Here is a 24,588-nt window from a genome sequence, read left to right as displayed (position 1 = left end):
TAAAACTACCTTTAGTTTTATAATTTTATATGACCACCTTGGCCAGAAGCAAGGGGCTGATAGATCTTGTGCCCCCCGTGGGAAGTCAAGCCACTAATATCTTTGTTGGCGCATTCTCTTGCGCCGCTGCTACGTCACAAGCAACAATGGAAAGTGTAGTAGAAGGTTCCGGGTTTGCTTCGATAAGCTTGGGTGTTCCAGGACTTGCGGCCAAATTCGTTAGTCTGGTGCTAGTTTGCCCTGGCTCGTTAAGTTTAGATATGAAAAATTGTTTCGAGGCAGTTTGCCAGAAGGCCGGCAATAGATCGGAAATATTAAAGTTTTGGTTATCTCTTCCTGCTCCGTTCACCAGGAGGTACCAGGAGGAAACCTGAAACATGATTCGGTTGGCTGCCAAGATTTTTATTATCGTTTTATACTGCACATGAATGCACTTGGCCGTCACTGCAATATAATTACAGAGGTCATATTTTGCACTTGGCGTAACGCTGAGCAATAATGTAAACAGGCACTTTAATCCCGCACAGTGGAGTAGAGGTGTTTCAATTTTCAGGCGCAGAGCATGTGAGAAAACAAAAATTGGCTGAACACGGTTTCGTGGAATCGGGGTATAGTCAACGTTCACGATGTAGCCTTTGATAATGCATCGTACACAATCACATACAGTCTGTGATTGCATCTGCGAGCGTTTATAATTTCGCGGTACGCTCACTGCATCAATGATAACATGAAAATGTGACCGATGTGACGATTAATGACTGCAATTATTGTTGTGAACCAGTATAGTGAATTCATGTTTATACTGCTGTTTAGTGAGGACGCAAAGGAACCTGAAATGGATCTGGGAAACAGACACGAGTTCTTGATGTCTGCCGAGAATAATAATTCTGGACAGCACGGTGAACACGGCGTCGTGCCTCGACAAGTTATTTTTATTGTCATGCCACAGTACAACAAGGAAATTATAAAACATTACGTTCAACCTCTTAAGAATACAGGGATGTGAAACTTTATATGAGGCGAAGTTTCCTCATGCCTAAGGTCAAACCCACATTCACAAACATTTTTTGTTGAGGAAGTTTGTTTCATCGTACTTATATTTCCTTCAAGGTCTATAACGAAAACATTAAAACCACCGTGGTCCACTTGAGTTGCTTACATCCTTACAAGGGTAAAAACATTGCCTGTTCAAAATTCCAGCCAATGTAACATTCTTCCCGGCACACACATAAAAATTGTTGATGATATGTTCTTCATTTTTTGAATTCTGCGCGGGTACTGTGAAGGCCGTCCTCGGCTGTGAAGCTTGTATTGTGCCAGTTCCATGCATTCAGTACTAAGGTTGGCACGCAATCGGCATATCTCTTATGTAGGCTCGTGGTGAAACTCAAATTAACGGGCTCGAGACAAGGAGGGGGGGGGGGGGGAGGGAGAGAGGGGCTTCAGAGGTACTATGTATAAATATTTTTAAAAGCTACTGCATGGAACCCTCTTTCTAAAGTAATATGTTTTCTTTCCACTGTTGTCCAAAGTTCTGGCCTTGGTGTTCTGAACATTGTCTCTTAAAAAACTGGTCAACTGGTCTTATACTCTTTAGTACACTGAGTTCAAAAGTGCGCACATGCATGATTGCTTATTACTGCTTAAACTTTGCGATATACGAAAAAGAGGCAGAATGTCAGAGCTCGCTTGGAACAAACGTGGTAGGGCCGCGGCTGAAATTGCACCAATGCTAAATGTAACATAATGGTATGATGTTACCCGTTCAGAAAAACTGTTGAGAGATCATAGCAGTCAACTGCACCTTGAGGATAGTCAAGTACTTGATGAAAAAACGCGCGAAAAAGCGCAGCCATCCGTACTGATTTGGCACGAGCATGCCGATGCACTCTTGACGATCCCGCTCTTAATACTTGGGACGTTCATTAAATAGTAGTGCGCAAGACTATGCTACACTTTACTTATAAGAAGAGGAGTTGTGTTTTGCAAGATACAAAGGCATAGAACAAAACTGCGTCAGAAAGTTTCGATGGCATCGCATAGGGCGACGCATAGCAGCTCGCACCCGTACATTTCTAAAGCCATTCCGTGCTCCCTAGAACGGGAGTAGGCAAATCATATGACTTTCTAGTCTCTCCTCTTCGTCCTCGTCCCTGATTTGTACATTGTCTTCGTCTTCTCTTCGGATAATCGTGAATGTCCCGCTACACGAAATCAGCACATTGTCCATCAATAATGAGTCAGTGTATGAGAAGATTAGCGGCGCGCGTTCAATGCCCGCCGACATCCATTGTCCCATTCAGCATGGCCAGTAGCGTTTCGTTGCCGTCCATGTCTTCAGCCCAGGTGGGAAAGCTGTTGAGATCGAAGATGACTACGCCGATTGTGTTGATGCTGATCAACATTATGCAGATGCAGATGCACTTGACCACCAGGCCTGGAAGAATCTGTGACGAAGGTTTGCAGAGCGCGTGTAAGTGGCAGCAACTTGATAATTGAAACGCACCGAAATTTAGATCAAATGCTTCGCTCTTTGGTTCATTGCTAAAGTACAAAGAGGTTAGCTCATGTTTCAGTTTGGTTTCGCTCAAACCAGTTCTCTCTATTCTCCATCTTTACAAGGCTGAAATTCTAAGACGGTTACTTGTCGAGATAATTAGTAACGAAGGTTAGACAACAGGCTTCTGAAGCAGATGTGGAACTGTTCAAGGCAGGCCCGTATCCTTTGAGCAGAACGTCCCCACATCGCCACATCCTTGTCATTACTGTCACGGGAAGCAGTCAACGCGGTTTCAGTGCTCCTACTGACAGAAAGAGCGGTCGGTTTTCTACTACGAGACAAGATTGTAGAATGTTCCCTATAACATAACAATTTGTGCGCCTCACCATTTCAGCCGGAAAGATGTTGGCGTGGCTAGAGACAATGGCGTTGGCAGGTGTACCCACAGGCAGCATGAAGGCAAATGAGCATGACAGCGCCACAGGCACGATGATCATCAGCGGGTTCATGTGGAGGTCGGTTGCCTGCGTGGCGCGACGACCGAAGTTCAGAAGAATGCATGTGACGAATCCGTACACAATGTACAGACGCTGCTCTGTACCTATGGAACATGACAGCCACTATACACGGACGACGCGAGAAATGTTTCCTGTGCCTATTATAATTTACATGTCAAGTCCAGGTTCCTTGGACTTCAATTTTAATTCCGATGTAACTGCGGGATATTGAAAATGCAATTATGAAAATATTTAAAACAATGGTCTAGCCCTGAGATGCACAGAGAACATTTCTTTATTTGTATTTTGCTCGCATTGAGTAGTTAAGCTAGCCATAGAAAATTAACAGGAATGTTTTATACGACAGCAAGACCGTTAACAGGAAGAGGTTACATACACACAAAAAAAAAAGGTGTTTTAAACAACTCTTTGTTGAAAATGCGGTTTTACAGAATTTCTGGCTATGGGTGAAAGAGCTTCCTGTTAACAAAGGTTAACTAAATATGGGCAACATTATAACCTACAATTGCGCACGTCATAGTAAATTGTTGCACTGTCACCTTTCCGCATTCTTGACTATGATTTTCTTTCCTTCCCTTATTGCTACAACCAGGCCTCTCCTAAACTGATTGTTACGTTTAATGTTTGTTTTGTTTTCGATGAAAAGACTCAAGAAAACGTGCAAGATGTGCACATTCACAAAAATTAGCACTGTTTTTTCCTTCAAATCGAAGCCATTAGCGCTTACCGCGAACGTACAATTGGAAGAAAACAAATAACATAAAAATAGACCCAAAACATTCGATTGATAGCTACGTGTTTCTGCGCAGAGATGAAATGTTACTGGCATAGCTGAAGTCGTTCACCCCGGCCAAAAGTTACGAGAGCGGCCTGTGTAAGCAGTACCAGCTGTGCCATGATGGGTAGGAAGATGGTAGCTGTAGCTGAGTTGGAGACCACTTCGGTGATGAAAGCCACGATGACGGACACGACGAATATAATGCACTGTGGTGACATGAAGCCGAACGAAGAGAGCTGGTGGCCCATCCATCGTGAAAGACCAGATACCTGCGATAGACAGCGAGAAATTAGGCAATTCAGTCATGGCAACGCCAGAAAGAATATTGTTTGGTCTTATGTTCAACACAGGATAGCAAGTGCTGAAATTATAGTTGAGTTGAACGCTCCGAAGGCGTCACGAGAACACTTAAAAAAAAAAAAAAGTATCGCAGCATGCACCTCGGCACAATTATAAGCGGCCATTTATTCAACTCTCTTTATTATTCAAATTTATTCAAGATTTTAGGAAATCCTTACGTACAGTTTCCCTTTCTATGACTGCACGTGCTCATATAGGCGGCAATGAGTAATTACTTTAAAAAAATTGCTGCTTCACTCTTTATCAGCTCACATTATTCAATGCATCGCAGACATCATGACTTGCCCGCTGAGAGCATGACACGAAGGCCTGAATTAGTCATTTTTTAGAAAGCAAGCATCGTACTACAAGAACGAAAAGCTCCACCCCGAGGATAATAATAAAGCGCAGTGAAATTTAATTAAATCGCTAGAGTTCAGTGTGTTTCAGAGAATTCCTAAATGTTGAATACAAAATTTATCAAAGCTGAACCCACTCACATGGCTGCAGCGGAAATTTGCACAGCTTTTTCGAAAATTGTATGATGTTGTTTTAACTGTTTCACTGAATATTTCAGCCTTGTAAAGTTGTCGCTATAGTGCCAACTGCACAAGTCTGGAGACTAGAAAAGAATGAAGCGAAATTTCGCGATGAATTTCGCGATGCAGGATGAATTTTTCAACTGCCAAGTTTCTTGTAATAGAGTTAAGCTGAGTTAGGCTTTTTATCAGCTTTACGACTGTGATTAGGCGGATGCTAATCAGTATTCCCTCCTTAAGTTTGAATTAGCAATAGGCACCAAGAACGCAAAACCCAGTGCACAAATCTGCTTGAAAGTATATGGCAAGTTTTTAAATGTGAACGAATGATTTAATGAGCATGGCCTAATAATGAGCACTACAGAAAACCTAAAAAAGAAAAGAATCCTTGAGGTGGTCATGAAGGATCTTTCTATTGCATAGTTCCTCTCGACAAATAATTCACTCTTGCTAACTTTTCAGCTGTCAGTTTGAAGACCACATCACAGAAGCTGTGTATACAACGCATTACCTTGGCCGAACTGAAGATCACAGTTACAGAGGAATCACAGATCACCCCGAAGTAGTGCTCAAATGCAGCGCACATTCATCGAGCGGATCGTGTGCTCACGTTAGTGGCTTCGGCCATGGCGAATCCTCCACCGCGAAGCAGGATGACTCCCCACGGCAGCCTCTTCTGGACGACATCCCAGGTGAGTAGCGTCGGGCTAGAGCCGACATTGCGCAGGTCCGACGGGATCACGAACAGGAAGAACACCACGAACAGCGCCGCGGTGGCGTCCTTGGGCTTACTGGGAGCGCGAAACCACCGCGTTCAAAGGCGTAAAAAAATTACTGTATACAGGACAAACAACACTAGCAGTTTGTCATAATACAGGAATTAGAGTCATGCTGGCATAAGGTTTCATGAATTCGGCCAGTATTCCTCTTGCAGAATCCAATATTTTCGTGTTCATTCGTTCACGTTTCCAAACTAATGACAGTGCTTTTTGACGTTGATGGTACAACCCAGCAGAGCACTGGCTATTGAGTCGTTGGACATAGTCAGCTTATGGTCACTGGTCGATAACGATTCTTTACATGCGACCAACCTGAGATTTATCTGCTTATTAGCTCACTAGTAACAGTTCCTAAACGCTGATTGATTGAGCCGTATAATGAGAGAGCAAATTAAAAGTAAATGTGAGGAGATGGGTAGCTTGAAGTGTGCAAGAAGCGAGAGCGAAATAGGAAGGGTTAATGAGGCACAATATATTAAACATAAGGTGCGGGAGGGGGAAACTAAATAGAGTAAACTTACTTATGACGCAGAACGGTTTCTTTTATGAGGTAGGTGACAGCAGAGTTTATTAGCGTGACCGAAACGTATGAAATTACTTTTCACAAAAATTACAAACAACTCACAAAGTCATAGTTATTTGATTGGAGCATAATTACTTCAGCATATTATTAGGTTTCTGCTTTACACTATCATTTTCATCCCCAGGGCCAGATACCTTCATTGATGATTTAGGAAGTAAGTAAAAAGCTGTGCACTTAACACGAGGCTTCAACTCACACGTCTCCGAAGAAAGTGGCCCAACCCCTCGCGAAGTGTGGGTCCCGGAACATCCACATGAGGACCAGCGTCGCCAGCATCACCAGCACTGCAAACTCGTGGAAGCTGCGAGTGGAATCCAGAAAATAATGCATACGGAGAGACTTCGCTGCGAGGATGATACAGAAGAATGTGATTGCGGTCAGTGGCATACTTGAGAAACAAGTAGAAGATGCACAGATAAAAACTGTTTGGTATGAAGCCAGCATCATTTCACTTCAGGCACTTCCACAATGTAGCTGTAGTGCCAGTTCACTAATATGCGACCCTATATCCTGAAAACAGGTGTTAGGGTGGTCCCATGTATTGAATAGCAAATCCCAATCAGCGATCCGGAGCATCTCCGAATCCGCGAAAAAGCAAGCCGCACATGGAGTCTAGCGGCGATATTGTCGCGGTCCAATCAGAACCCAGGAGCTAAATCAATATCGCCCATTGAAACTTGTCGTTTTGTTTACCGAAGCTAGAAACTTTGTTCCGAAGCGCCGATTAGAATTCACTGTAAGGCAATTAAGTGCATAACTTGCTTAGTTTTGTCGATCGACAAAACCTCCTGGCCATTTTCCCACCAGCGGTTATGCGTTTACGTTTCAGCAGCCCAGGAACTTACCTCATAGGGCCCAGTTCGTCGTATTTCTTGTTTATGACTTTTTTTGCTGCATGTCCTTTCCTGTCGAGACCAATATCCCTGTAGGAGAGAGACATATTTTAAGCTTCCTCTTGGCACTCCTGAGCTTCAATATTTAAAACAAAATCCATCAATTATTGCGATACGTTCCGGGCCTGTTATGACATATATACGACCTTTCTCGGGAGCACATGTACATTTAGTAGACAGGAGTGAGTTAATAACAAACGCTTACCCCGTGTTTCGGTAGAGAAGCTGGAAGGCGGCCCAGACAACGAAGATGCTTATGACCACGCCGGGCGTTGAGAACACGAGCCAGCTCGCATAGTCGATGGGCGGAAGCCCTCCGTAAAACCTAACATTTTCAGCAAAAATAGAGTAACCAGAAAGCATTTATGTACACCACTGCGCAAGAGTGGAGAACGGTAACCGCTACAATTATTATTTTCCTGTTTAAAAAATGCACCTGAATAATTTGCTTGTGAAAGATGATAAGCATATCAGTGAGGGTACCCTATGTATAATTCAGAAGTAACGCTTCCCCGTCAGACAAAGCTGGCGTGCAGTTTTGTCAAAACGCGTGGTCTCTCCACTTTTGCACTAGGGTGTACAAGTAACATTTCCGGTAGCAAAGCTGCCTAGTCTCAGCTTGTATTTATTGTTTATAATTTATTTTTGTTTTCATGAGTGCTTAAATCTGCTGTAGAAGGGGCGCCAGGCATCCAGCAAGAATATACATACATTTAAATTAGCCTAATCACTTTCACTTTGAGCTTGCTATTTTATCGTTCTCATCAGCCACTGAAACGCCTCCGTGGACCACTGGACAGAGCAAGGCCTTCTTTCCACTGCTACAGTGATTACGGTACAAATGCATGCCAAGGTTGCACTCGAGAAACACGTCTTGTCGTCCATAAACAGAAATGGCCCTCATTACATTTGATTGCGGCACTATTCGCTGTTCCGCCATGCGTTCCAGTTCTTTTGTCAGTCCATGAACAAAGCACCTCAAAGCTCAAGGTAACCCTTTGTCACTTGCACTAACTATCCAGATATGTTACTCTTGTTGCAAGGAAAATACGGCTGAATATGTTAACGGCGTGCCTTGACTGCCGTCAACTTTGCTGGTCCAGCATTGGTCGTGTGTCCTCTCACCCGCGCAATCTGTCCATTACACTAAATAATGCTTAATAATGAATCATGACCAACTGTATCTCCGCTTTACGCTAGTATAGCTTGCTCGTTAATACGTCTATTTCTGACACGAGGCAGCAGCCGTGCCTTGAAGTTCTGATCAATTCAGTCACTCAAGCAAAGCCTGCAATCCTTGGCCCCAATCCATCTACAGATCCCTTATAATATGGCTAGTCCGCTGACTTGTAGATGCCAAGAAACAACCTTGTCGAACATTTCATTAAGTGTACTTTCACCTAAGACTATCTATTCCAACAGTCCCAGGTTTGGTTTTGCCTATATTAAAAGAGTCAGCGGTAGCCTTAATCTTCGTCATGCTGTTTTATAGGTAACATACTGCATTATTTATGTAAAAAAAATCTGGTAAAAAAATGAAATATTGGTAAGACTCAATAAACAATGAAGTTTGTAGTTTGTTATAGCACTTACTCTTCGACAACGAACTTGAGAATAAGGTTGGGCCCGGCACTGGTGAGCGTCGCGGTGCCGCCGATATTGGCCGCAAAGGCCACACTCAGGTAGAGGCTCTTGCTGAGCGTCCTCTGAGCCTTCTGCTTGGCGACGTCTTCGCTGCGAACACTGCACGAGCGGCTGGGTGGCGCCACTGACCTGCGTGTTTCCGCGACACGCTTGACAGCCTGCCTCTCGTGCGCCATCCTGTGACTAAATAAGTCCTTTAGGCCAAGACTATGGCGTAGAGAACGCCAAACTGTGCTATTGAACGTGGAATTGGAGTAAAAAAGCGAGGCTCGCGGAATATATTCCTCTGTAACTGACGGTAAGGAGAAGCGGCTTTCAAGACTGCCAAGGAGAGCATCGTGGCCTCTCTTGATAATGTCAAGCAAAGTCAAAGCCATATGGGCTTACAAATTCATTAGTGACGGCTGTGCCGATGATCTGAAGAGCAGTGTTAAAATAAATAATTACAGAACACAGACATAAAGGCAGAAAAATTTTAGACCACAAGTAATCAGAAAACAAAAATGGCCTCCAGTGTTAATTTCCTCCTGTGGCCGAAAATAATATTGTCGAAACGTATTGCACAGAAGTTTGGCCAGCGACACTGAAGCAGACTCTGTAGTGATGTGGGTGCGGACTCAGTGGCTGCTCGATAAAGTGATATATAATCGAGGAAACTAAATAAAAAATGAGCAAAAGCATTCCAGCTCTAACACTTAGTGGAAATAAATAGCAGCAGCTAATAAGAGCCAAGGGTGTTGCTCGTAATCACTGAAGACTTCATTGCGAGTGTAACCATACGACGGGCCTAAAAATTGAGTGGAATATTATGTATGTGGTATTTTTATCCTTTAATTCATTGGCGATCACTCTGAACATAAGCGCGATAAATAGGTGTTCTTACTTCTCTTTCTTTCCCGAACTTTCTGTGCTCGTAGTCCGACTGACTGGTTTGGGAGCGTCTGGAAAAGCAAACGCACGAACACAGAAGACATCACAACACTCTATAACGACGAGTAGCGGTGTTGAAGTAAAAAGACGTCCTCAGACATGCATTTTATTTACCCACGTCATTTAGGCACGCTGAAACGATCTGGTAATCGATAACTTTAGTTTTCTGAAGCACACGGGCAATCCGCGCGTGGGCAGCTTATAAGTTAAGAAATGTGCTTAGATTCAAATCAGACAGTTAGTACAAGCTCAACGGGGCCTCCCCGAGGCTACATGACTGTTCGATTTCTTAAAGAACAGTAACCAGATTCTAGAACAAATATTTTGTTTACCGAAGACCAGCTGAAAACCTGGTACTGTTTCAATCCTTTTTTTTTTTTTCCTAGCAAGTGTCAAGATGATATTGTCGCAATTCATTGGCTACCTTTACATGACCCACATGGTTTCCTTGCGTCAACGAGGATTGTTTTATCGTTTAACATTGAGTTAGCGTCATTAGTTGTCAGATCAGACTATCAGCTCCTGTGCAGATCGCTTTCGCTGCAGAATCAAATAGCTTAAAGAAGATATAGTGCACAGGACTCATATAAAGCAACAACAATTAGAGCATCTCAAATCAAAGCTTATTGAAGATAAAAAAAAAATGTAACCAATTACAGGTGGCTCTCCGGAGAAATGCAGTCAGAATGAGCCGCAATGGTCAAAAAATTGTTCGCTGAACAAAGCCAGTGACCAACGAAGCCCATTCAAAGTCTGGAGAAGCAACACCAGGTGGAAGAAAGTGCTTTTCGAACGCACCGTATGATGCAAGAGCGGCGCTTTGTTCGCAACGGCGGCAGTCTCCAGATTGCTCGGGCGTCTTTATCGACTGGTGAACAAAACGACGTGCCTCGTAGTTTTTGTTCATCGGTCGGCAAAGACGGCGTAGCATTCTGCACTGCTCCAGCCGCGCTGCTGCGATACTAGGGCCGCTGGCATCGCGTGCTTCGGCTCTGAAATTAGAGATGGAACAAAAGTAAGCTCACTCTCACCCAGACATCAGGGCGTCGCCCAGCACGGCGCTCTTGATTTTTCATAAAAGAATGCAGTTTATGGACTGTATATATAGACTGCAACTCATAGACACAAGCCCAGCTAAGCAAACTCTAAGTTGTCTAAATTTGATAGCCATCATTATAAGAGTAGGTTTAGGTTGGAACCATCCTCATTAAGGAACAGGCAGCTTTCTGTCCAGGCATGCCTACATTGTCGACACATCAAGAATGAAGAAAAGAACGCTAAAGCTCCACATGTTTCTTATAGTTACCAAAAATCTTTTGGACTACTTTCACCAGACGGCCAGTTACCTCATCCTCTGATATATAAAACGCATCGTGAATTCGGTACCACTGCCGTACATACACTTTAATCTTCCATGTCTCACACGCAGACACGAAGCGCGCAGATCACCTTTTTCTACGTCGTAGGCACCTCCGACTTCAGCGAGCATGAGTGGATCGTATTCAGTTTCGATGACTTCAGCGAGGACGGCATCCACAATCGGCATCATCATGGCGGTCGTGGCCGTGTTGCAAATCCACGTCGACATGAACATGGTGGTCAGCATGAAACCCAACATGATCCTGCAGCAATTGCACGCGTGACCCTGACTGCACCTTATGGGCGCAGCGATGCGAGTCAACCTGAAAAATCCCCTTGTACACCCTTCCATGGAATAGCAAGGGCACGCAAAACAAGCCAACGGCAAGATGAAAAAAGTTGTGTTGAGTACTTTTTTAGAGGTGTATCCGTACTGAACAGGCGTATCGTATCCGTACGTTATCAGTAGAGTGAACAGCTCACGCTGTTATGGAAGACAACTGCTGTGGATTGGGGGTCTGACAGAAGTCGATGGGAGCAAAATATTTAGATAGTTTACAGGTAGCTTTAGCTACACATCCATCGTCTTCAACTTCCAAACAAAAAGCAAAATCATGAGCTGACAAGGATAAACATGATTTTTCACGGCAACATGGTTTGGTACGTTACAATGCTACCACACTTTCTAAAACTGAAAAATTCTCATTAGTTTAAAGCCACTTCAAGGTGTCAGGAAAAAATGATAGATTTACTTCAGCTCATAATTAAAGCATATAGTAATGCTTCGAGATAATGTTCGAAGAAACCCTCAGGTGAACTTACCAGCGTGGATTGGTTCCTACGCATAGCATCACCCTCAGGGCTATCCTCTTGTGGACGTTGCAGTGTTCTATAGCCATAGCCATGATAAGGCTACCGATGAACAGCATATTTGTTTCCTGTAGGGAACGCGCAACGGAATTTATCAGTATTCGTATTTAATTATGGACGTAAGGTCTATATATATATATATATATATATATATATAGAAAACTGTACGTTCATCCAGCAGTGATGCGACTTTCCGTAGCACCTTGTAGGTAAGTAAATGCTTCTAAAGATAGACTTTAGGTCTTACAAATTATTGTAACTTGATATAGCAAATTATATGCATCTAAAACTATTGGCCAGGCTGTTTCATATAGCGGCCTATATAGAGGCTAATGTCTAAAAAGCTGTACAGAACTCAAACCATACAGATGGCTTCAGCTTGCTACAGCGCAGTAGGGTCTAGAAATAGAGCTTAGCATGCATACAGTTCCCTGCATAGAGGATTATAGAGAGGTGAATGCATCAGCATCTTTAGACTTCAAACTGTAAAAATGGTTTTAACCAAATATAAAAAAGAGCTTATGCATCTAAAAGAATATGCCAGCAACTACACAACTGTCTGCAGCAGCGTATACGAACGTGAATTTCTCTGACGATACAGCCTCCGAAACCATACATTTGAGTTCAGGCAGCTATAAGAAAGAGATACGCCTATAAACACACAAAGCAAATAAAGCGTCTTTGAGTCGCAATCGCTAAAACGTTGGTTCAAAGGCATTCGAAAAGGCAAGGTTCGAATCCCCGTCACAAGTTAGCCTGCAACTGGCATATAGAATAGATTTCTTAGCCGACTATATAAATGACGTAACACCGCCCTGAAGGATATAATTTAGTTGTCAATTTACTTGCCAAAATTTACTTGTCAGTCTTCGCAATTTAAAGTCGACTTCTTGACACAACGGTGTCGGTGGAAAATGGAAAACTTAAAACGTCCTTGTACAGAAAGCCAACGGATAAGCGAAAATACATAGATTTCATCAGTCATCATCCAAGACATTGTAAGCAAGGAATATTTGTAGAGCAGGCGGCACGACCTAGAAAAATATGTAGCGATGATAATTGTTAGTTAAACTAACTACATTAATTCAAATCAATACTAACTGAAAGAAACTATCCTGGTACCTACATTACTATGGCCCCTGAAAAAGCAACCACATTAAACCGCAACGATGTGCTCACGAAACAATCATTGTCATATCACTAGAAGTCTTCTACACCCGAGTGAGAATGGTTAACGACGAGAGCCAAGTGAAGTGATTCGGCTATGGAATAAATAAAGCTGGAAACATGTGGTAAACTACTACGTGCAAAAGCCATGTTTTTACTTTGAAGCCGAGCCTAAAGTCATGCAGATTGCTTTCGCGTAAATCCAGGTTCAACCACAAGCTAAACCACAGCTATTTTTTTTATTCCTTGACCTATTTATTTCTCCCCCAACCTCCCCTCTCCCGCCCTCCCTAGTTTTTTTTTTTTTTTTTCGGAAACAAAAGCGTATATAAACCCCCGCCAGTGATGATCGTGCTGCCTAGGCGAAGACAAGTTCACTTGTCGAAACTTTGGCTCAGCTGGCGAACTGAATCTCCCCCTCTAGCCTTGTTCAGTGCTATTTCATGTTGAGTAGCCATCTTCCTTCTTTCGTTCTACCCTCAACGCTGTACGACAAACGGTTGTGCCACAATTTTAATACGAATGTCGGGAAAAGTGTCGACACATACAAATCCGCCTTTAGTCAGTACCTCTGACCCACAGGCGTCGTCTTCGTCGCTTGACTGATACGATAGAAGTATGAGTCAACATGCATGCAATAGTAATAAAACCCATACAATACTTAACAATTCATACGAGCTGCTAAATCAGCGAAAATTCGAGCTTTAATAATCATGTGAAGTAGTGGGTTTGAAGTAGGAAACCATATGGTTAGCATGGTTAGTGCAAAAAAGTTCCAAAGTCACGTGACCAAATTAAGAGGGAGAAAGAAAAAGAGGGCCAACAGGGATAAAGAGGGACAAAGAGACAAATGAGGCACCTAGAGTTGCACAAAGAGGAAAGCAGCACATGCTTTCGCATTTGCCCAGTGCAGCAAACTGCAGTAATCAAAAAGTTCATTTTTTACATTGAGTGGTAAATTATAATGTGTCCCAAAACCGCTTGCCATCACATGAACGTACTTTCTTGGTTAATCCTGCACAACCTTCATCTCTCTTTCTTTTTTTTTTTTTTTGGGAGAGGAAGGGGGGAGGGTGCCCATTTACACCGTAGATTATTGTTTGTATATTAGTTTAGCAAGAGCTTCTTGCACCCTGGGATTGAAACTGCCAGCCTGTGCTCAAGGAACAGTGAATTGTGAGGACAGAGTTACGATTTTTGTATAGCTGACCACAGGACACTGTACTGCAATTCTTTTTATTGACAGCTAAGTTCACTTTCATGGTGACGGAAGCATAAGCGTCCCATCTTGGAAGCTGACGGGAAAACAGACATTTTGTGAAGACACCACGCACGCGCAGTCTCCTCCGGTGTTACTCTCATACTAAAACTGCACTACTCAAGTTGCAGTCCTATAGCTTGCTTCAACCAAGCTCAACAATAATAATAATAATAATAATAATAATAATAATAATAATAATAATAATAATAATAATAATAATAATAATAATAATAATAATAATAATAATAATAATAATAATAATAATAATAATAATAATTGGTTCACAGGAAGGGAAAGGCGCAGTATCTGTCACACTTGCTATGTGGACACCTGAACCGCGCCGTAAGGGAAGGGAGGAAGGTGGGAGTGAAAGCTGGAAGCAGAGAAAGGGGAGCCGTAGTGGAGGGCTACGGAGTTATTTCGACCACCTTGGGATCTTTAACGTGCGCTGACATCTCACAGCACACGGACACCACTTTATTTCGCCTCCATGAAATGCAGCTGCCGTGGTCGGGTTCGAACTCGGGAACTCCAGACAGTAGCTGCCCCGCCGGGGTTGTGGAGTGGTAAGACTAAGCTCAAGGCAGAAGTCATACTTCGAACATATAGCGTGCTGTTAATCGCAAATAGCGGCGATATATAATCGGGCGATGCATTGACGAAATAAATAATCACAGATTTAGGTAAACAATTCATGAAACGGGAAGAAGGGCTACGTACTACCAGTATAATAGGTCCGGAAAGAACAAATAAAGGTGCCATAAGCGAGATAGAACACAACAAAGTAAATTTGATAGATTCAAGTGTTTAAATAACAAAAGGAGAAAATAAACACGAATTCAAATTTGTCATGATTAGTTAAGAGAGCAGTGCAACTACCTGTTTATAAGCGCCATGATGCGCTCATCAAATCCCCCGTATGTCCCATCAGTTTCCAAAATTCGTCTCAACGTTTGGAAGACTTCCGTCATTGTGGGTTTGCGAGTGAAGGTTATTTGTTTGTACCAACAGGATGGCAGACTGCTTGCTATGGACAAAAGCAAAAAGAGAGTCTTTAAAATGGTCTTCAGCATAGCGTTCTCACCTGTAGATACGGGTAGCATGCTTCGTCCGTGGGCAGGACGCCAAGTAACGGGAACAGAACGACCGGAAGGAGCGCGGTGACTGGCAGCGGAACCGCGTTGGTCATCCAGAATGAAGACATGAGACACACGACGTAGGCACATCTTGATTCCTGCGTCAGAACAAAAAACGTGCAGATTTAGATACAGTGCTCCTGCGTCAGAACAAAAAACGTGCTGATTTAGATACAGTTCTCACCTATCAGCAAAGACGTGTTTATTTTTTTTTCCACCTTATGATTTTGTCGCATGTTTAATTTTGATTGAACTGCGTGCTCAGAAGAAGGCATAAAGATACGACAGCGCTCTTCAGAAATTTTCCGTTATGTTCGACAGGAATACGGACAGCCTTCTTTCAGCTCACGTTGAAAACATTCGTATCTTACTTTACCGCGGCAACGTTAAGGCTGCCGTTCAGCCGACAACCCGACACCGTCCAGGCGGCGTCGTTGTTGTTCCAGAAAAGCCCATGCCACGCATGACGTCACGCGTGGACCTCTGGAAGGAAAATGACAGGAATACGGACAGCCTTTCCTCTAAGCTTGTGTTGTCAACATTGTATTTCACTTTCACCGCAGCAGCGTTAAGGCTCGGGCCCGTTCAGCGAGATACCCGACATTGTTCCGGCGGCAGTGTTGTGTCAGAAAAACCCACGTCACTTATGACGTCACGCGTGGATCTGGGGAAGGAAAATGACAGGAATGTGAACAACCTCTCATTTAGACTCTTGTTGTCTACATTGCATTTCACTTTTACCGCGGCAGCGTTAAGGCTCCCATTCACCGGAAAACCTTGCGTCGGTGTGGCGGCGGCTGTCAGAATGCCCACGTAAAGCGTGGATCTCTGGAATGAAAATAATTGAAAAAAAGAGAGAGAGAGAGCGCGTAATGTGCTTTAAAGGTCGGCGCAATTAATCTTTGCACACAGAACAATTTCCATATTCTAGTCGGGATTCGAAAACACCGTCTTTGGATCGCGAGCCAGGCCACGTATAGCCACGTGCCGAGTATGCCACGTGGTGTACGTGTACGTACTTGGCTTGGTACAAGGAGGAGGGGGAGGAGGTACTTGTGTGCTGTCTTGGCTTGATTGAAGCTTAGTAAGGGGCAATGAGGACCATTCACAGTGACTATGTGTGAAGAGAAACTGCAGAAGGGAGCCATTAACGATATCGCTGAAATATCCCCTTTTGCCAGGGGGTATCTGTGTTATATGCAATCAACGTGGTTAAAAAAAAAAGTGCTTTAAAATTTGTCAATTAGTACCATGTATTCTAACTCAGAAGTATATATGCCAGTGTCCGGTGACTGTGCCCTTCTCGAGATTTCAATCGAACATAAACCGCGCCTTTAAGAATATAGCTAAATTGATGATATAGCTGAAAGAATATAGCTGAATATAGCCCTTTGATGTATGTTCATAAACCGACTTTAATAGTTTACGACCGCAACCAAACAGAAGCGCCGTATCGATGAGACGTAAATGGAAAAGGGAGGAAGAGGGGCGGGGGGGGGGGGGGGGGGGGGGGCAGCTCTGCGCCAGACATCAGGTTTTCACAAAAAAGCCTCTAAGATAAGACGTAAGGGGGGAAATTGACGCAGGAATGATCACTTTCTCTAATGTCGTAACAAACACTAACAAATTTCTCCTTCATCTTAGCGGAAGTTTGCCTCAGCGCGGGGTAAAGCGAACGGAGATAAGGCACGCGTTACAAAAGCATCGTTTACTGCAAAGCCACTGAACCGGAGAGAGAAAGCACCAGTGGGGGAGCATGCACACAATGACCTCGTTTATGACCTGGAAATGCTGCTTGCGCTGCCGAAAAATTTCCACCTCGAAAACAACCTCGCAGAGATAAAGCTATCTTCGCATAGTGGCTATCTTTCTTTTTTGGCAACCTGTCGCAAGCGGCAAGCAGCTGTTCGTATATTTTTCTCGCATCCTAGTCCAATTGTCATGACAACTCAAACGCCACTGCAAGAAGGTCAGAGATGAGGTCACTGACCAAAACGCCTTGCATGGCTGGAGACGCACATAATACTCTAGATTTCTTTCTTGAAAGCCTGAAAACATACTTTGAACATAACGTATCTATATAAAAGTTGTCCCTCTGCATAATCGCTTTCCTTTTTTTTTTTCTTGCTGTATTGTTTTGATTTTCTGCTTTACTTCCACTGTATTTGCTTGTATTTTTGTGTCGGACTTTTGTAGTTGTTGAAATGGGCTCTTTTTTTCGTGAATTTTGTTTATTCTTCACTTCTGTAATAGCCTGCATAGGCTGACAGTATTATTAAATGAAATATATAAATGAAACGTTTTTACAATGTCCGCTGTACCTGAAAGGAAGTGTCTAATGTGGTGTCGCGGTAATGTCTTTGTACCTGTTGATCAAAGTTAAATAAAAAAAGGGCTTTGACAATGTTAACCTACCTCAAATAGAGAGAGAGAGAGAAGATACTTTATTTGCAGCTGTTTTCAGCCGATGAATTAGAGTTTATTAGTATAATTGGGGTGTTTGTTGTGCTCTGCCGGAATGGAGGGTTTCGATGTTGCCCGCTACGAGCGGCACGTGATGGCGTTGCGTGAAAGAGTAGTCGCTATAGCAAGTATGAATGTTGAGTATGTTGGAAAATTGCTTGTGGTAGAGCATCCGCCTCGCATTCGGGAGGCTCCAGGTACGAAGTGGTTGGTTGGTTGGTTGGTTGGTTGGTTCATAGGAAGGGAAAGGCGCAGTATCTGTCACACTTGCTCTGTGGACACCTGAACCGCGCCGTAAGGGAAGGGATGAAGGTGGGAGTGAAAGTGGATAGAGAGAAAGGGGGGCCGTAGTGGAGGGCTACGGAGTAATTTCGACCACCTGGGGATCTTTAACGTGCGCTGACATCGCACAGCACACGGACGCCACTTCGTTTCGCCTCCATCGAAACGCAGCCGCCGAGGCCGGGATTCGATCCCGGGAACTCCGGCACAGTAGTCGGGCGTCTTACCACTGCACCACCCCGGCGGGGCCGAAGTGGATGCCGCAGTTGTAATTTTACATTATAGGCGCGCCCGCAGTGAGAGCGGCGCAAATGGAACGATCTTTCCCAAAAGAAGCGCAGCTTATTAAGCACCCCAAGCCGCAGCACCACGCCTCCTCGCCGATGGGGGAGGTGGTGAAGGGTGGCTGATCCTGGCCCTGATGGGGCTAGGACAGGTAGGTCACCGGCGCTTGCGGCGGGGGCTAGCCTGCCACATAATTTTATCTGTTGTAGGCCGTCATTGCACCCGCCACTGCTTCGGTGGTGGACGACGGCTGTTGCTGCGGCGCGCGTCTTTCTCTCCCTCTTTTTTTCTTTCTTCTCTACTTTCTCTCTTCTGCCCGCACGAGGCAGCGGAGGCGAAACGAAAAGGCGTCCGCGTGCTGTGCGATGTCAGCGCACGTTAAATATTCCCAGGTGGTCGAAATTTCTCCGTAGCCCTCCACTACGGCTCCTCTTTCTCTCTTTCTACTTTCACTCCCACCTTCCTCCCTTCCCTTACGGCGCGGTTTCGGTGTCCACAGAAAACAATTGAGACAGTTACCGCGCCTTTCCTTTCCTATAAATTAATCAATAAATCAGGCAGCGGAGGCCCCGCCGGGGTGGTGCAGTGGTAAGACGCCCGACTACTGTGCCGGAGCACCCGGGTTCGAACCTGACCTCGGCGGCTGCATTTCGATGGAGGCGAAACGAAGAGGCGTCCGTGTGATGTGCGATGTCAGCGCACGTTAAAGATCCCCAGGTTGTCGAAATTGCTCCTAAGCCCTCCACTACGGCTCCTCTTTCTCTCTTTCCACTTTCACTCCCACCTTCCTCCCTTCCCTTACGGCGCGGTTGCGGTGTCCACAGAAAACAAGTGAGACAGTTACCGCGCCTTTCTCTTTCTATAAATAAAATCAGAAAAAAATCAGGCAGCGGAGGTGGCTCAGCTAAAGAGCCAGTAGCAGGCCCATGCATTTTATTTTCCTTCTTCCTAAAGCCACAACAACAACGACACGCCTCCTCACCCTCATCGACACAGGCGCCAATACCTCTAGCAACAGACTACGGTGGACTACGGTGGAAATCGCGAGGACCTCTTAGAAGAAAGGGATGGTACAGCCGCCAGCGTCTGCACCTCACCGCAAGTCCTGTCCTGGAAGGTTAGAGTAGACACTGGCAGACCTAGAAGAAGGAGCATAACTTTGCGACTGCTGCGGCGTTCGCGTTCCTTCTATGCGCCATGTTTCCCTTTTATAAAATTCGGGCGTGGTTATTTAAGAGCGCGCCGCGCTTTAACCGCCGGTTCACGACGAGGCTCCGACAGCGATAGCAGGCAGGCTCCGTCTTTAGAACAAGCCGTGGTATAGAAGCAATGAGCTCAAGCGCAGTTTCGAATGCCAGCTCATCGAGCTGCGCTTAGCGTTAGCCAGTCTTTGCTGTAGAAAAGCAGTGGCCTCTCTGTTTGGAAATACGTCTTTGTATTATTTTGTTGTTCTGTTATATAAAGTAGTTTCGTCGGTTGATACCAGTTCGTCGTCCTTCCTCTCTCCGTGTCAGCTTCACGTCACCAAGCCGACGCCCACCTCGAAGAGTCGCGGTGCAGAAAAAAAGAAGAAAGAAATAACGCGGTAGCGTTAAGGAGCTCGTGTCGCAGAAAAGCCGGTGTCGTCGGCGGCGTTGGCCGTGAGCGATAAATCCCGGCATGTACTTCATAAATAAAAAGCAACTTCCAAGATGGGCTGGGTGGGAATCGAACCAGGGTCTTCGGAGTGTGAGACGGAGACGCTACCACTCAGCCACGAGTTTTCATTTTTTTTTATTGCACTCAGCCACGAGTTCGATGCTTGAAAGCAGTACAAAAGCGCTTCTAGTGAATGCCGTGTTGCCTTAGAAACGTGACGTAGAACGTTATACTGCGGTGTATATCGGTAATTAGGAGCATGTTACTTACAGAAGTCGCAGTCACACGAGTAGCGAAGTACGTTTCCGCTACATTTCTTCTGCGCTCTGCGCACATGCAGAGGCATCTTGCGGCAAACACAGAAGAACCCCTCCTCGCAATGTGCGGCGCTGCCCCGACACGTGGCGCGCCACTCGCCCCTGACGTAAACCCTGACGTTTCGCCGTGCACCCTCACAGGTTGTAGAATCAAGCGTCTTTCCTTTCTTTAGATCACCTTCTCCCCTTCGGGCCGCGCGGGTACCGGTGCGAGGATGCCGCAATACCCTTGCGTTTAATAAGTTTTCTCGATGAGGTGCAATAACGCTATCGCGTTTCACTCTTGAAGGCGAAGCTTAAGCGTCCTCCAAAATTTTATTGTCAGTTTCTTACTAACCACACTGTTTCTTTCTTCTTTTTTTTTTTGCGAGGGGGGGGGGGGATTTTACTGCACTACTAAATGTACGGTTTCGTCAAAAATGTAGAGGCCAGGGGGTCTGCTTATCAGCAGTGTCAATGGCGCTGATTTAGCATTAGTAGAGGTCCTTCCCATTGGAGAAAGTAGGAGCAAAATCTTACCATCAAGAGACTCGGAACACTGGAAATGCATTATGAGTCGCACGAAGTGGCTCAGAAGCAGACCACCTGGGCGCTACAGTTTTGACAAAAAACTGTAGATATGTCTAAGTAAAAGAGAGACCGCTACAACTTTCTAGTTTAAGGCGCTTGCGCCTATATGTGCGACTGTTTTGCGTTTTATGCGCATTTTTTTCAGTTATCTATAGATGCCTCGGTAAGAGAACGGTTTTGTCTGGCGGCGTAGTAGTTTACGCCGTGTGTGGAGAAGTAGCAGTGGTTGTACCCACATTTCAGTTCGAGCAAATATGCGTACACGTAATCATACGCAAGCTCACCTGACGAAGTTGTCAGACCTGCGGATACGACGTTTAGCGCGAGCGAAGTCGGAGCTTTGAACTTTACGTCACCGTCGTAGTCGCGTTACTGCGTAAGCTCATAGCGAGTGCCGTGAAACATGCATTGAGCTCAAGGAGGAAGATGGGGAAGCATTAAGGCAGCGTTGGTGCTTATCTTTAGGGGCACGGAGAAAAAAATCCTTGTTGTTCTCAATACCAATTTTCCTTCTTGCTCTTTGTCGCTACATACTTTGAGTCTCTTCTGGCAGAAAAAGAATAACTTATCACCGAGGGAATTAGATTTAAGAACATTCCAGCAATCGGCTCAAACTCGACGTTTTAAAACGAAAACTTCACTGCGCTAGGTAGAGCCGCGCTTTGCGACTCTGGCAATTTGACCTTCAAGTACCTTGACAGGTACGGCGCCTTTCCTTTCCCATAAACTAATTTACAATTGAAGCGAACGCTTCACTACGCTTGGTAGCGCCGGTCTTAGCATGGCACTAAATTTAACCTTCAAGTGGCATTGACCTAATTAAGTTGGGTGTCCAGGATTCGGTTGTGTCCACCCAAAAATTCAAGGGGCACTACTAAAGTGCTCCATGGCGGACGCCTTCCCCGCCGCGGTGCTTAGGCATCGACTGCGAGACCGTTTGTGATTGAATACTGCGCCTTTTCTTTGCTGTCAACCAATTTTAAACACTGCTGATGCCTGCTGTGCTGCTTCTATTTCCATATATATGCTCTATGGTGCAGCGCTCGATCAAGCGACAAATGAAAGGCGCCGCACGGACGCATGGACGCACAATCCTACGTGTCCTCAGTGAACGAAAGAAGAACGTTTCAGAAAGGTCCCCTTGGTAAGGGGTATTTAAGAATTTGTCGCAGAAAGGCAGCCAGCTCTCAAAGCATCCTCACTTAAGCAAGGGGCGCGCTAAAACATGGCGCTTAATGACATGGCAAGATCTGCTTCAGAGATTTTTTCTAGTTTGACCTGATAAAATTATAGCACTCTAAAATTCAACGGGAAGCGGGCCACCGGGAGAAGACCAATATGCTGACAGCGAACTATTCGGTTGGGAGCCTAGGGTAAGACAACTGACACATGTAGTGTTTGTTACCAGTGCGGCGGTGCCTATATGAACGCTGGAGAAAGTTGATTTCCTTCGGGCTCAAAATAACGAACCTTGAGACTATGATGGTATGATGGATTCTACTATTTTAAAATGTCTTTTATTTTTCTTCATACGTATTAGCGCCAACAATTATGTGTATGTGCGCGAGCATGAGGATGCAGATTGAATGATATAATCGGTTTCGTTGCTTCTGGGAATAAAATAAATTGCACAGGTTCAACTTTTATGAAAACAAATGCCGAATAAAGGATTTGGATTTAGATTTGAACCAAGTTTCACGATCGTTAGACATCGGCCGCAGCAGCAGAGTGCGGCCACTCCCTGCCAACATGTCACGAGAAGACTACAATGGGCGGCGTCTGGCGCGGGTGGAAGCCTTGGCCCGCCATTGTGGCAACAAATAAGGTGTGTTCTACGTGGATGCCACGGGCCCCCATCCGGGGGGCTGGTATACGGTCGCAGTCGTTCACAACGGGAACACAGTCGACGGTCTTACATTCAAGACCAAATCTATAACACACGCTGAAGAGGTAGCCATTGCACTCGCCGCCTCAGACCACACTTCTAGATATATCATCACCGACTCACGAGGGGCTTGTCGGAACGTCGCCCAAGGGTGGATCACCCCCTTAGCCTATAGAATATATCAAAATTGCAGTCGGGACACGGACCCCGCGTGTCGATATCTCATCTGGGCTCCTAGCCATTAGAGTCTAGCAGGGAACGAGGCAGCTAACGCAGCCGCCCGCGCGCTTTCTCTCCGGGCAGTTTCCTCGGGACTCGAATCGGCTGAGGACATCGATTCCAATCTGGCCTAAACATTGAAAGATATTGTAATTTTTTTATCAAAACTCGCATCGCAAATACTCTAACCCCTGCAAAGGGTTAGGAAAAGCGAACGAGAGGCTGCTCCTGCGCCTCTTAACTAACACGATGCGGTGGTGCCCGGCAGTATTTCAACATTTTGACTCCCAATTCACTGGCCAGTGCCAGTATACTGTGGGGAGGTGGCTGACACCTACCACCTGGTATGGGCCTGCCAACGAAACCCATCCCTTCCCCCCATCCCTAACCCTTCCCAGGAGGACTGGGAGGCGACACTGCTCGGCTACTGCGACTATACAGGCCCAAAGGACCTTAACGCGGTGTGCGCGGGAGGCGGCAACCGCCGATGGGGTCCATGACTAGGGTCTCCATCCAGTATTGTAAACCCGAGGCTCGTACGGCTCCGCGTCAAACAAACCTCCAAATATACAATAAACGTTTTCACCACCACCACCACCACAACCAGTCGCTGCTGTCACTTCGATCTTGGCTCGCTTCCGCGCTTGGTTAAATTTCTCGGCAACGGACTAGTATGGCTCATTGTTAATCGATGGTCTCGACAGCCTGTCGTGCGCGGCTCCGGTCTCTGTCTTTAGCGAGATGGCGTATGTGCGTGACGTGTATACCTAGGTAAAATGAAGGAGGGGTGCATATGGAACTTCGGGAAGATAACTCATTCAATGCACAGTGCGAGAGTGTTGAGCAGTTGAAACGATGAAGACAGCAATGGTTACTACACAACGCGAGAGTGTCTTACACAAGGCGTGGTTGGCTGCTTTGATAGCATAGTGCTCTCGTATCTGGGCACGACGATAAACACGACGATGTTCGCTGCACAGCGCGAGAAGAGACATCTTGCGGTTCACGAATACGTAGCTCCATCTGTGGAATACACGGGGTATTGGGTGCAGGAATGAGGCTTTATTCCTTCGACATGAAGATAGTATAGCTATCGTTGTAAAAAGCGGTGGGTCGTGAGAAGGAGCATTCCCTTCTGCCGTTTAACTTCGGCCTGGGAACACAGCCCTGGCTCCTTTTTTTTCTTTTTTTCTCGACGAGAAAACACAAATAACAGCAGCTCCTCCTCCCTTCTCAAACAGCTTCTCCAAGATCACGGTGGGAACGGTGCTAACACAGGACGGCGCTGACTAGAAACTGGAGTTCATTTCAGAAATATATATATATATATATATATATATATATATATATATATATATATATATATATATATATATATATATATATATATATATATATATGTATATATTTGTGTGTGTGTGTGTGTGTGTGTGTGTGTGTGTGTGTGTGTGTGTGTGTGTGTGTGTGTGTGTGTGTGTGTGTGTGTGTGTGTGTGTGTGTGTGTGTGTGTGTGTGTGTGTGTGTGTGTGTGTGTGTGTGTGTGTGTGTGTGTGTGTGTGTGTGTGTGTGTGTGTGTGTGTGTGTGTGTGTGTGTGTGTGTGTGTGTGTGTGTGTGTGTGTGTGTGTGTGTGTG

General features: G+C 45.1%; 1 protein-coding gene across 1 annotated transcript in view; it reads right to left on the bottom strand.

Annotated features, from left to right (window-relative positions):
* Positions 1-385: 385 nt before the first annotated feature.
* The window catches only part of LOC146197652 (Na(+)/citrate cotransporter-like), a 32,069-nt gene continuing 7,866 nt past the window's right edge, over positions 386-24,588 (bottom strand). The window contains exons 2-13 of the mRNA XM_084599558.1: positions 15,245-15,394; positions 11,685-11,800; positions 10,953-11,125; positions 9,457-9,514; positions 8,523-8,702; positions 7,135-7,254; positions 6,882-6,959; positions 6,233-6,337; positions 5,285-5,465; positions 3,904-4,065; positions 2,887-3,024; positions 386-2,447 (exon numbers count right to left, since the gene is read on the bottom strand). Of these exons, the coding sequence (XP_084455684.1) occupies positions 2,271-2,447; positions 2,887-3,024; positions 3,904-4,065; positions 5,285-5,465; positions 6,233-6,337; positions 6,882-6,959; positions 7,135-7,254; positions 8,523-8,702; positions 9,457-9,514; positions 10,953-11,125; positions 11,685-11,800; positions 15,245-15,394 (1,638 nt within the window). The 3' untranslated portion in view covers positions 386-2,270. The remainder of the gene's footprint in view (positions 2,448-2,886; positions 3,025-3,903; positions 4,066-5,284; positions 5,466-6,232; positions 6,338-6,881; positions 6,960-7,134; positions 7,255-8,522; positions 8,703-9,456; positions 9,515-10,952; positions 11,126-11,684; positions 11,801-15,244; positions 15,395-24,588) is intronic.

The sequence above is a fragment of the Amblyomma maculatum genome, chromosome 3 (assembly GCF_055883805.1).
Source record: "Amblyomma maculatum isolate TAMU_Amacu chromosome 3, ASM5588380v1, whole genome shotgun sequence".
NCBI lineage: Eukaryota > Metazoa > Arthropoda > Arachnida > Ixodida > Ixodidae > Amblyomma > Amblyomma maculatum.
The sequence above is the reverse complement of the archived record's forward strand: the minus strand, read 5'-3'. Positions and strand labels throughout refer to the sequence as shown.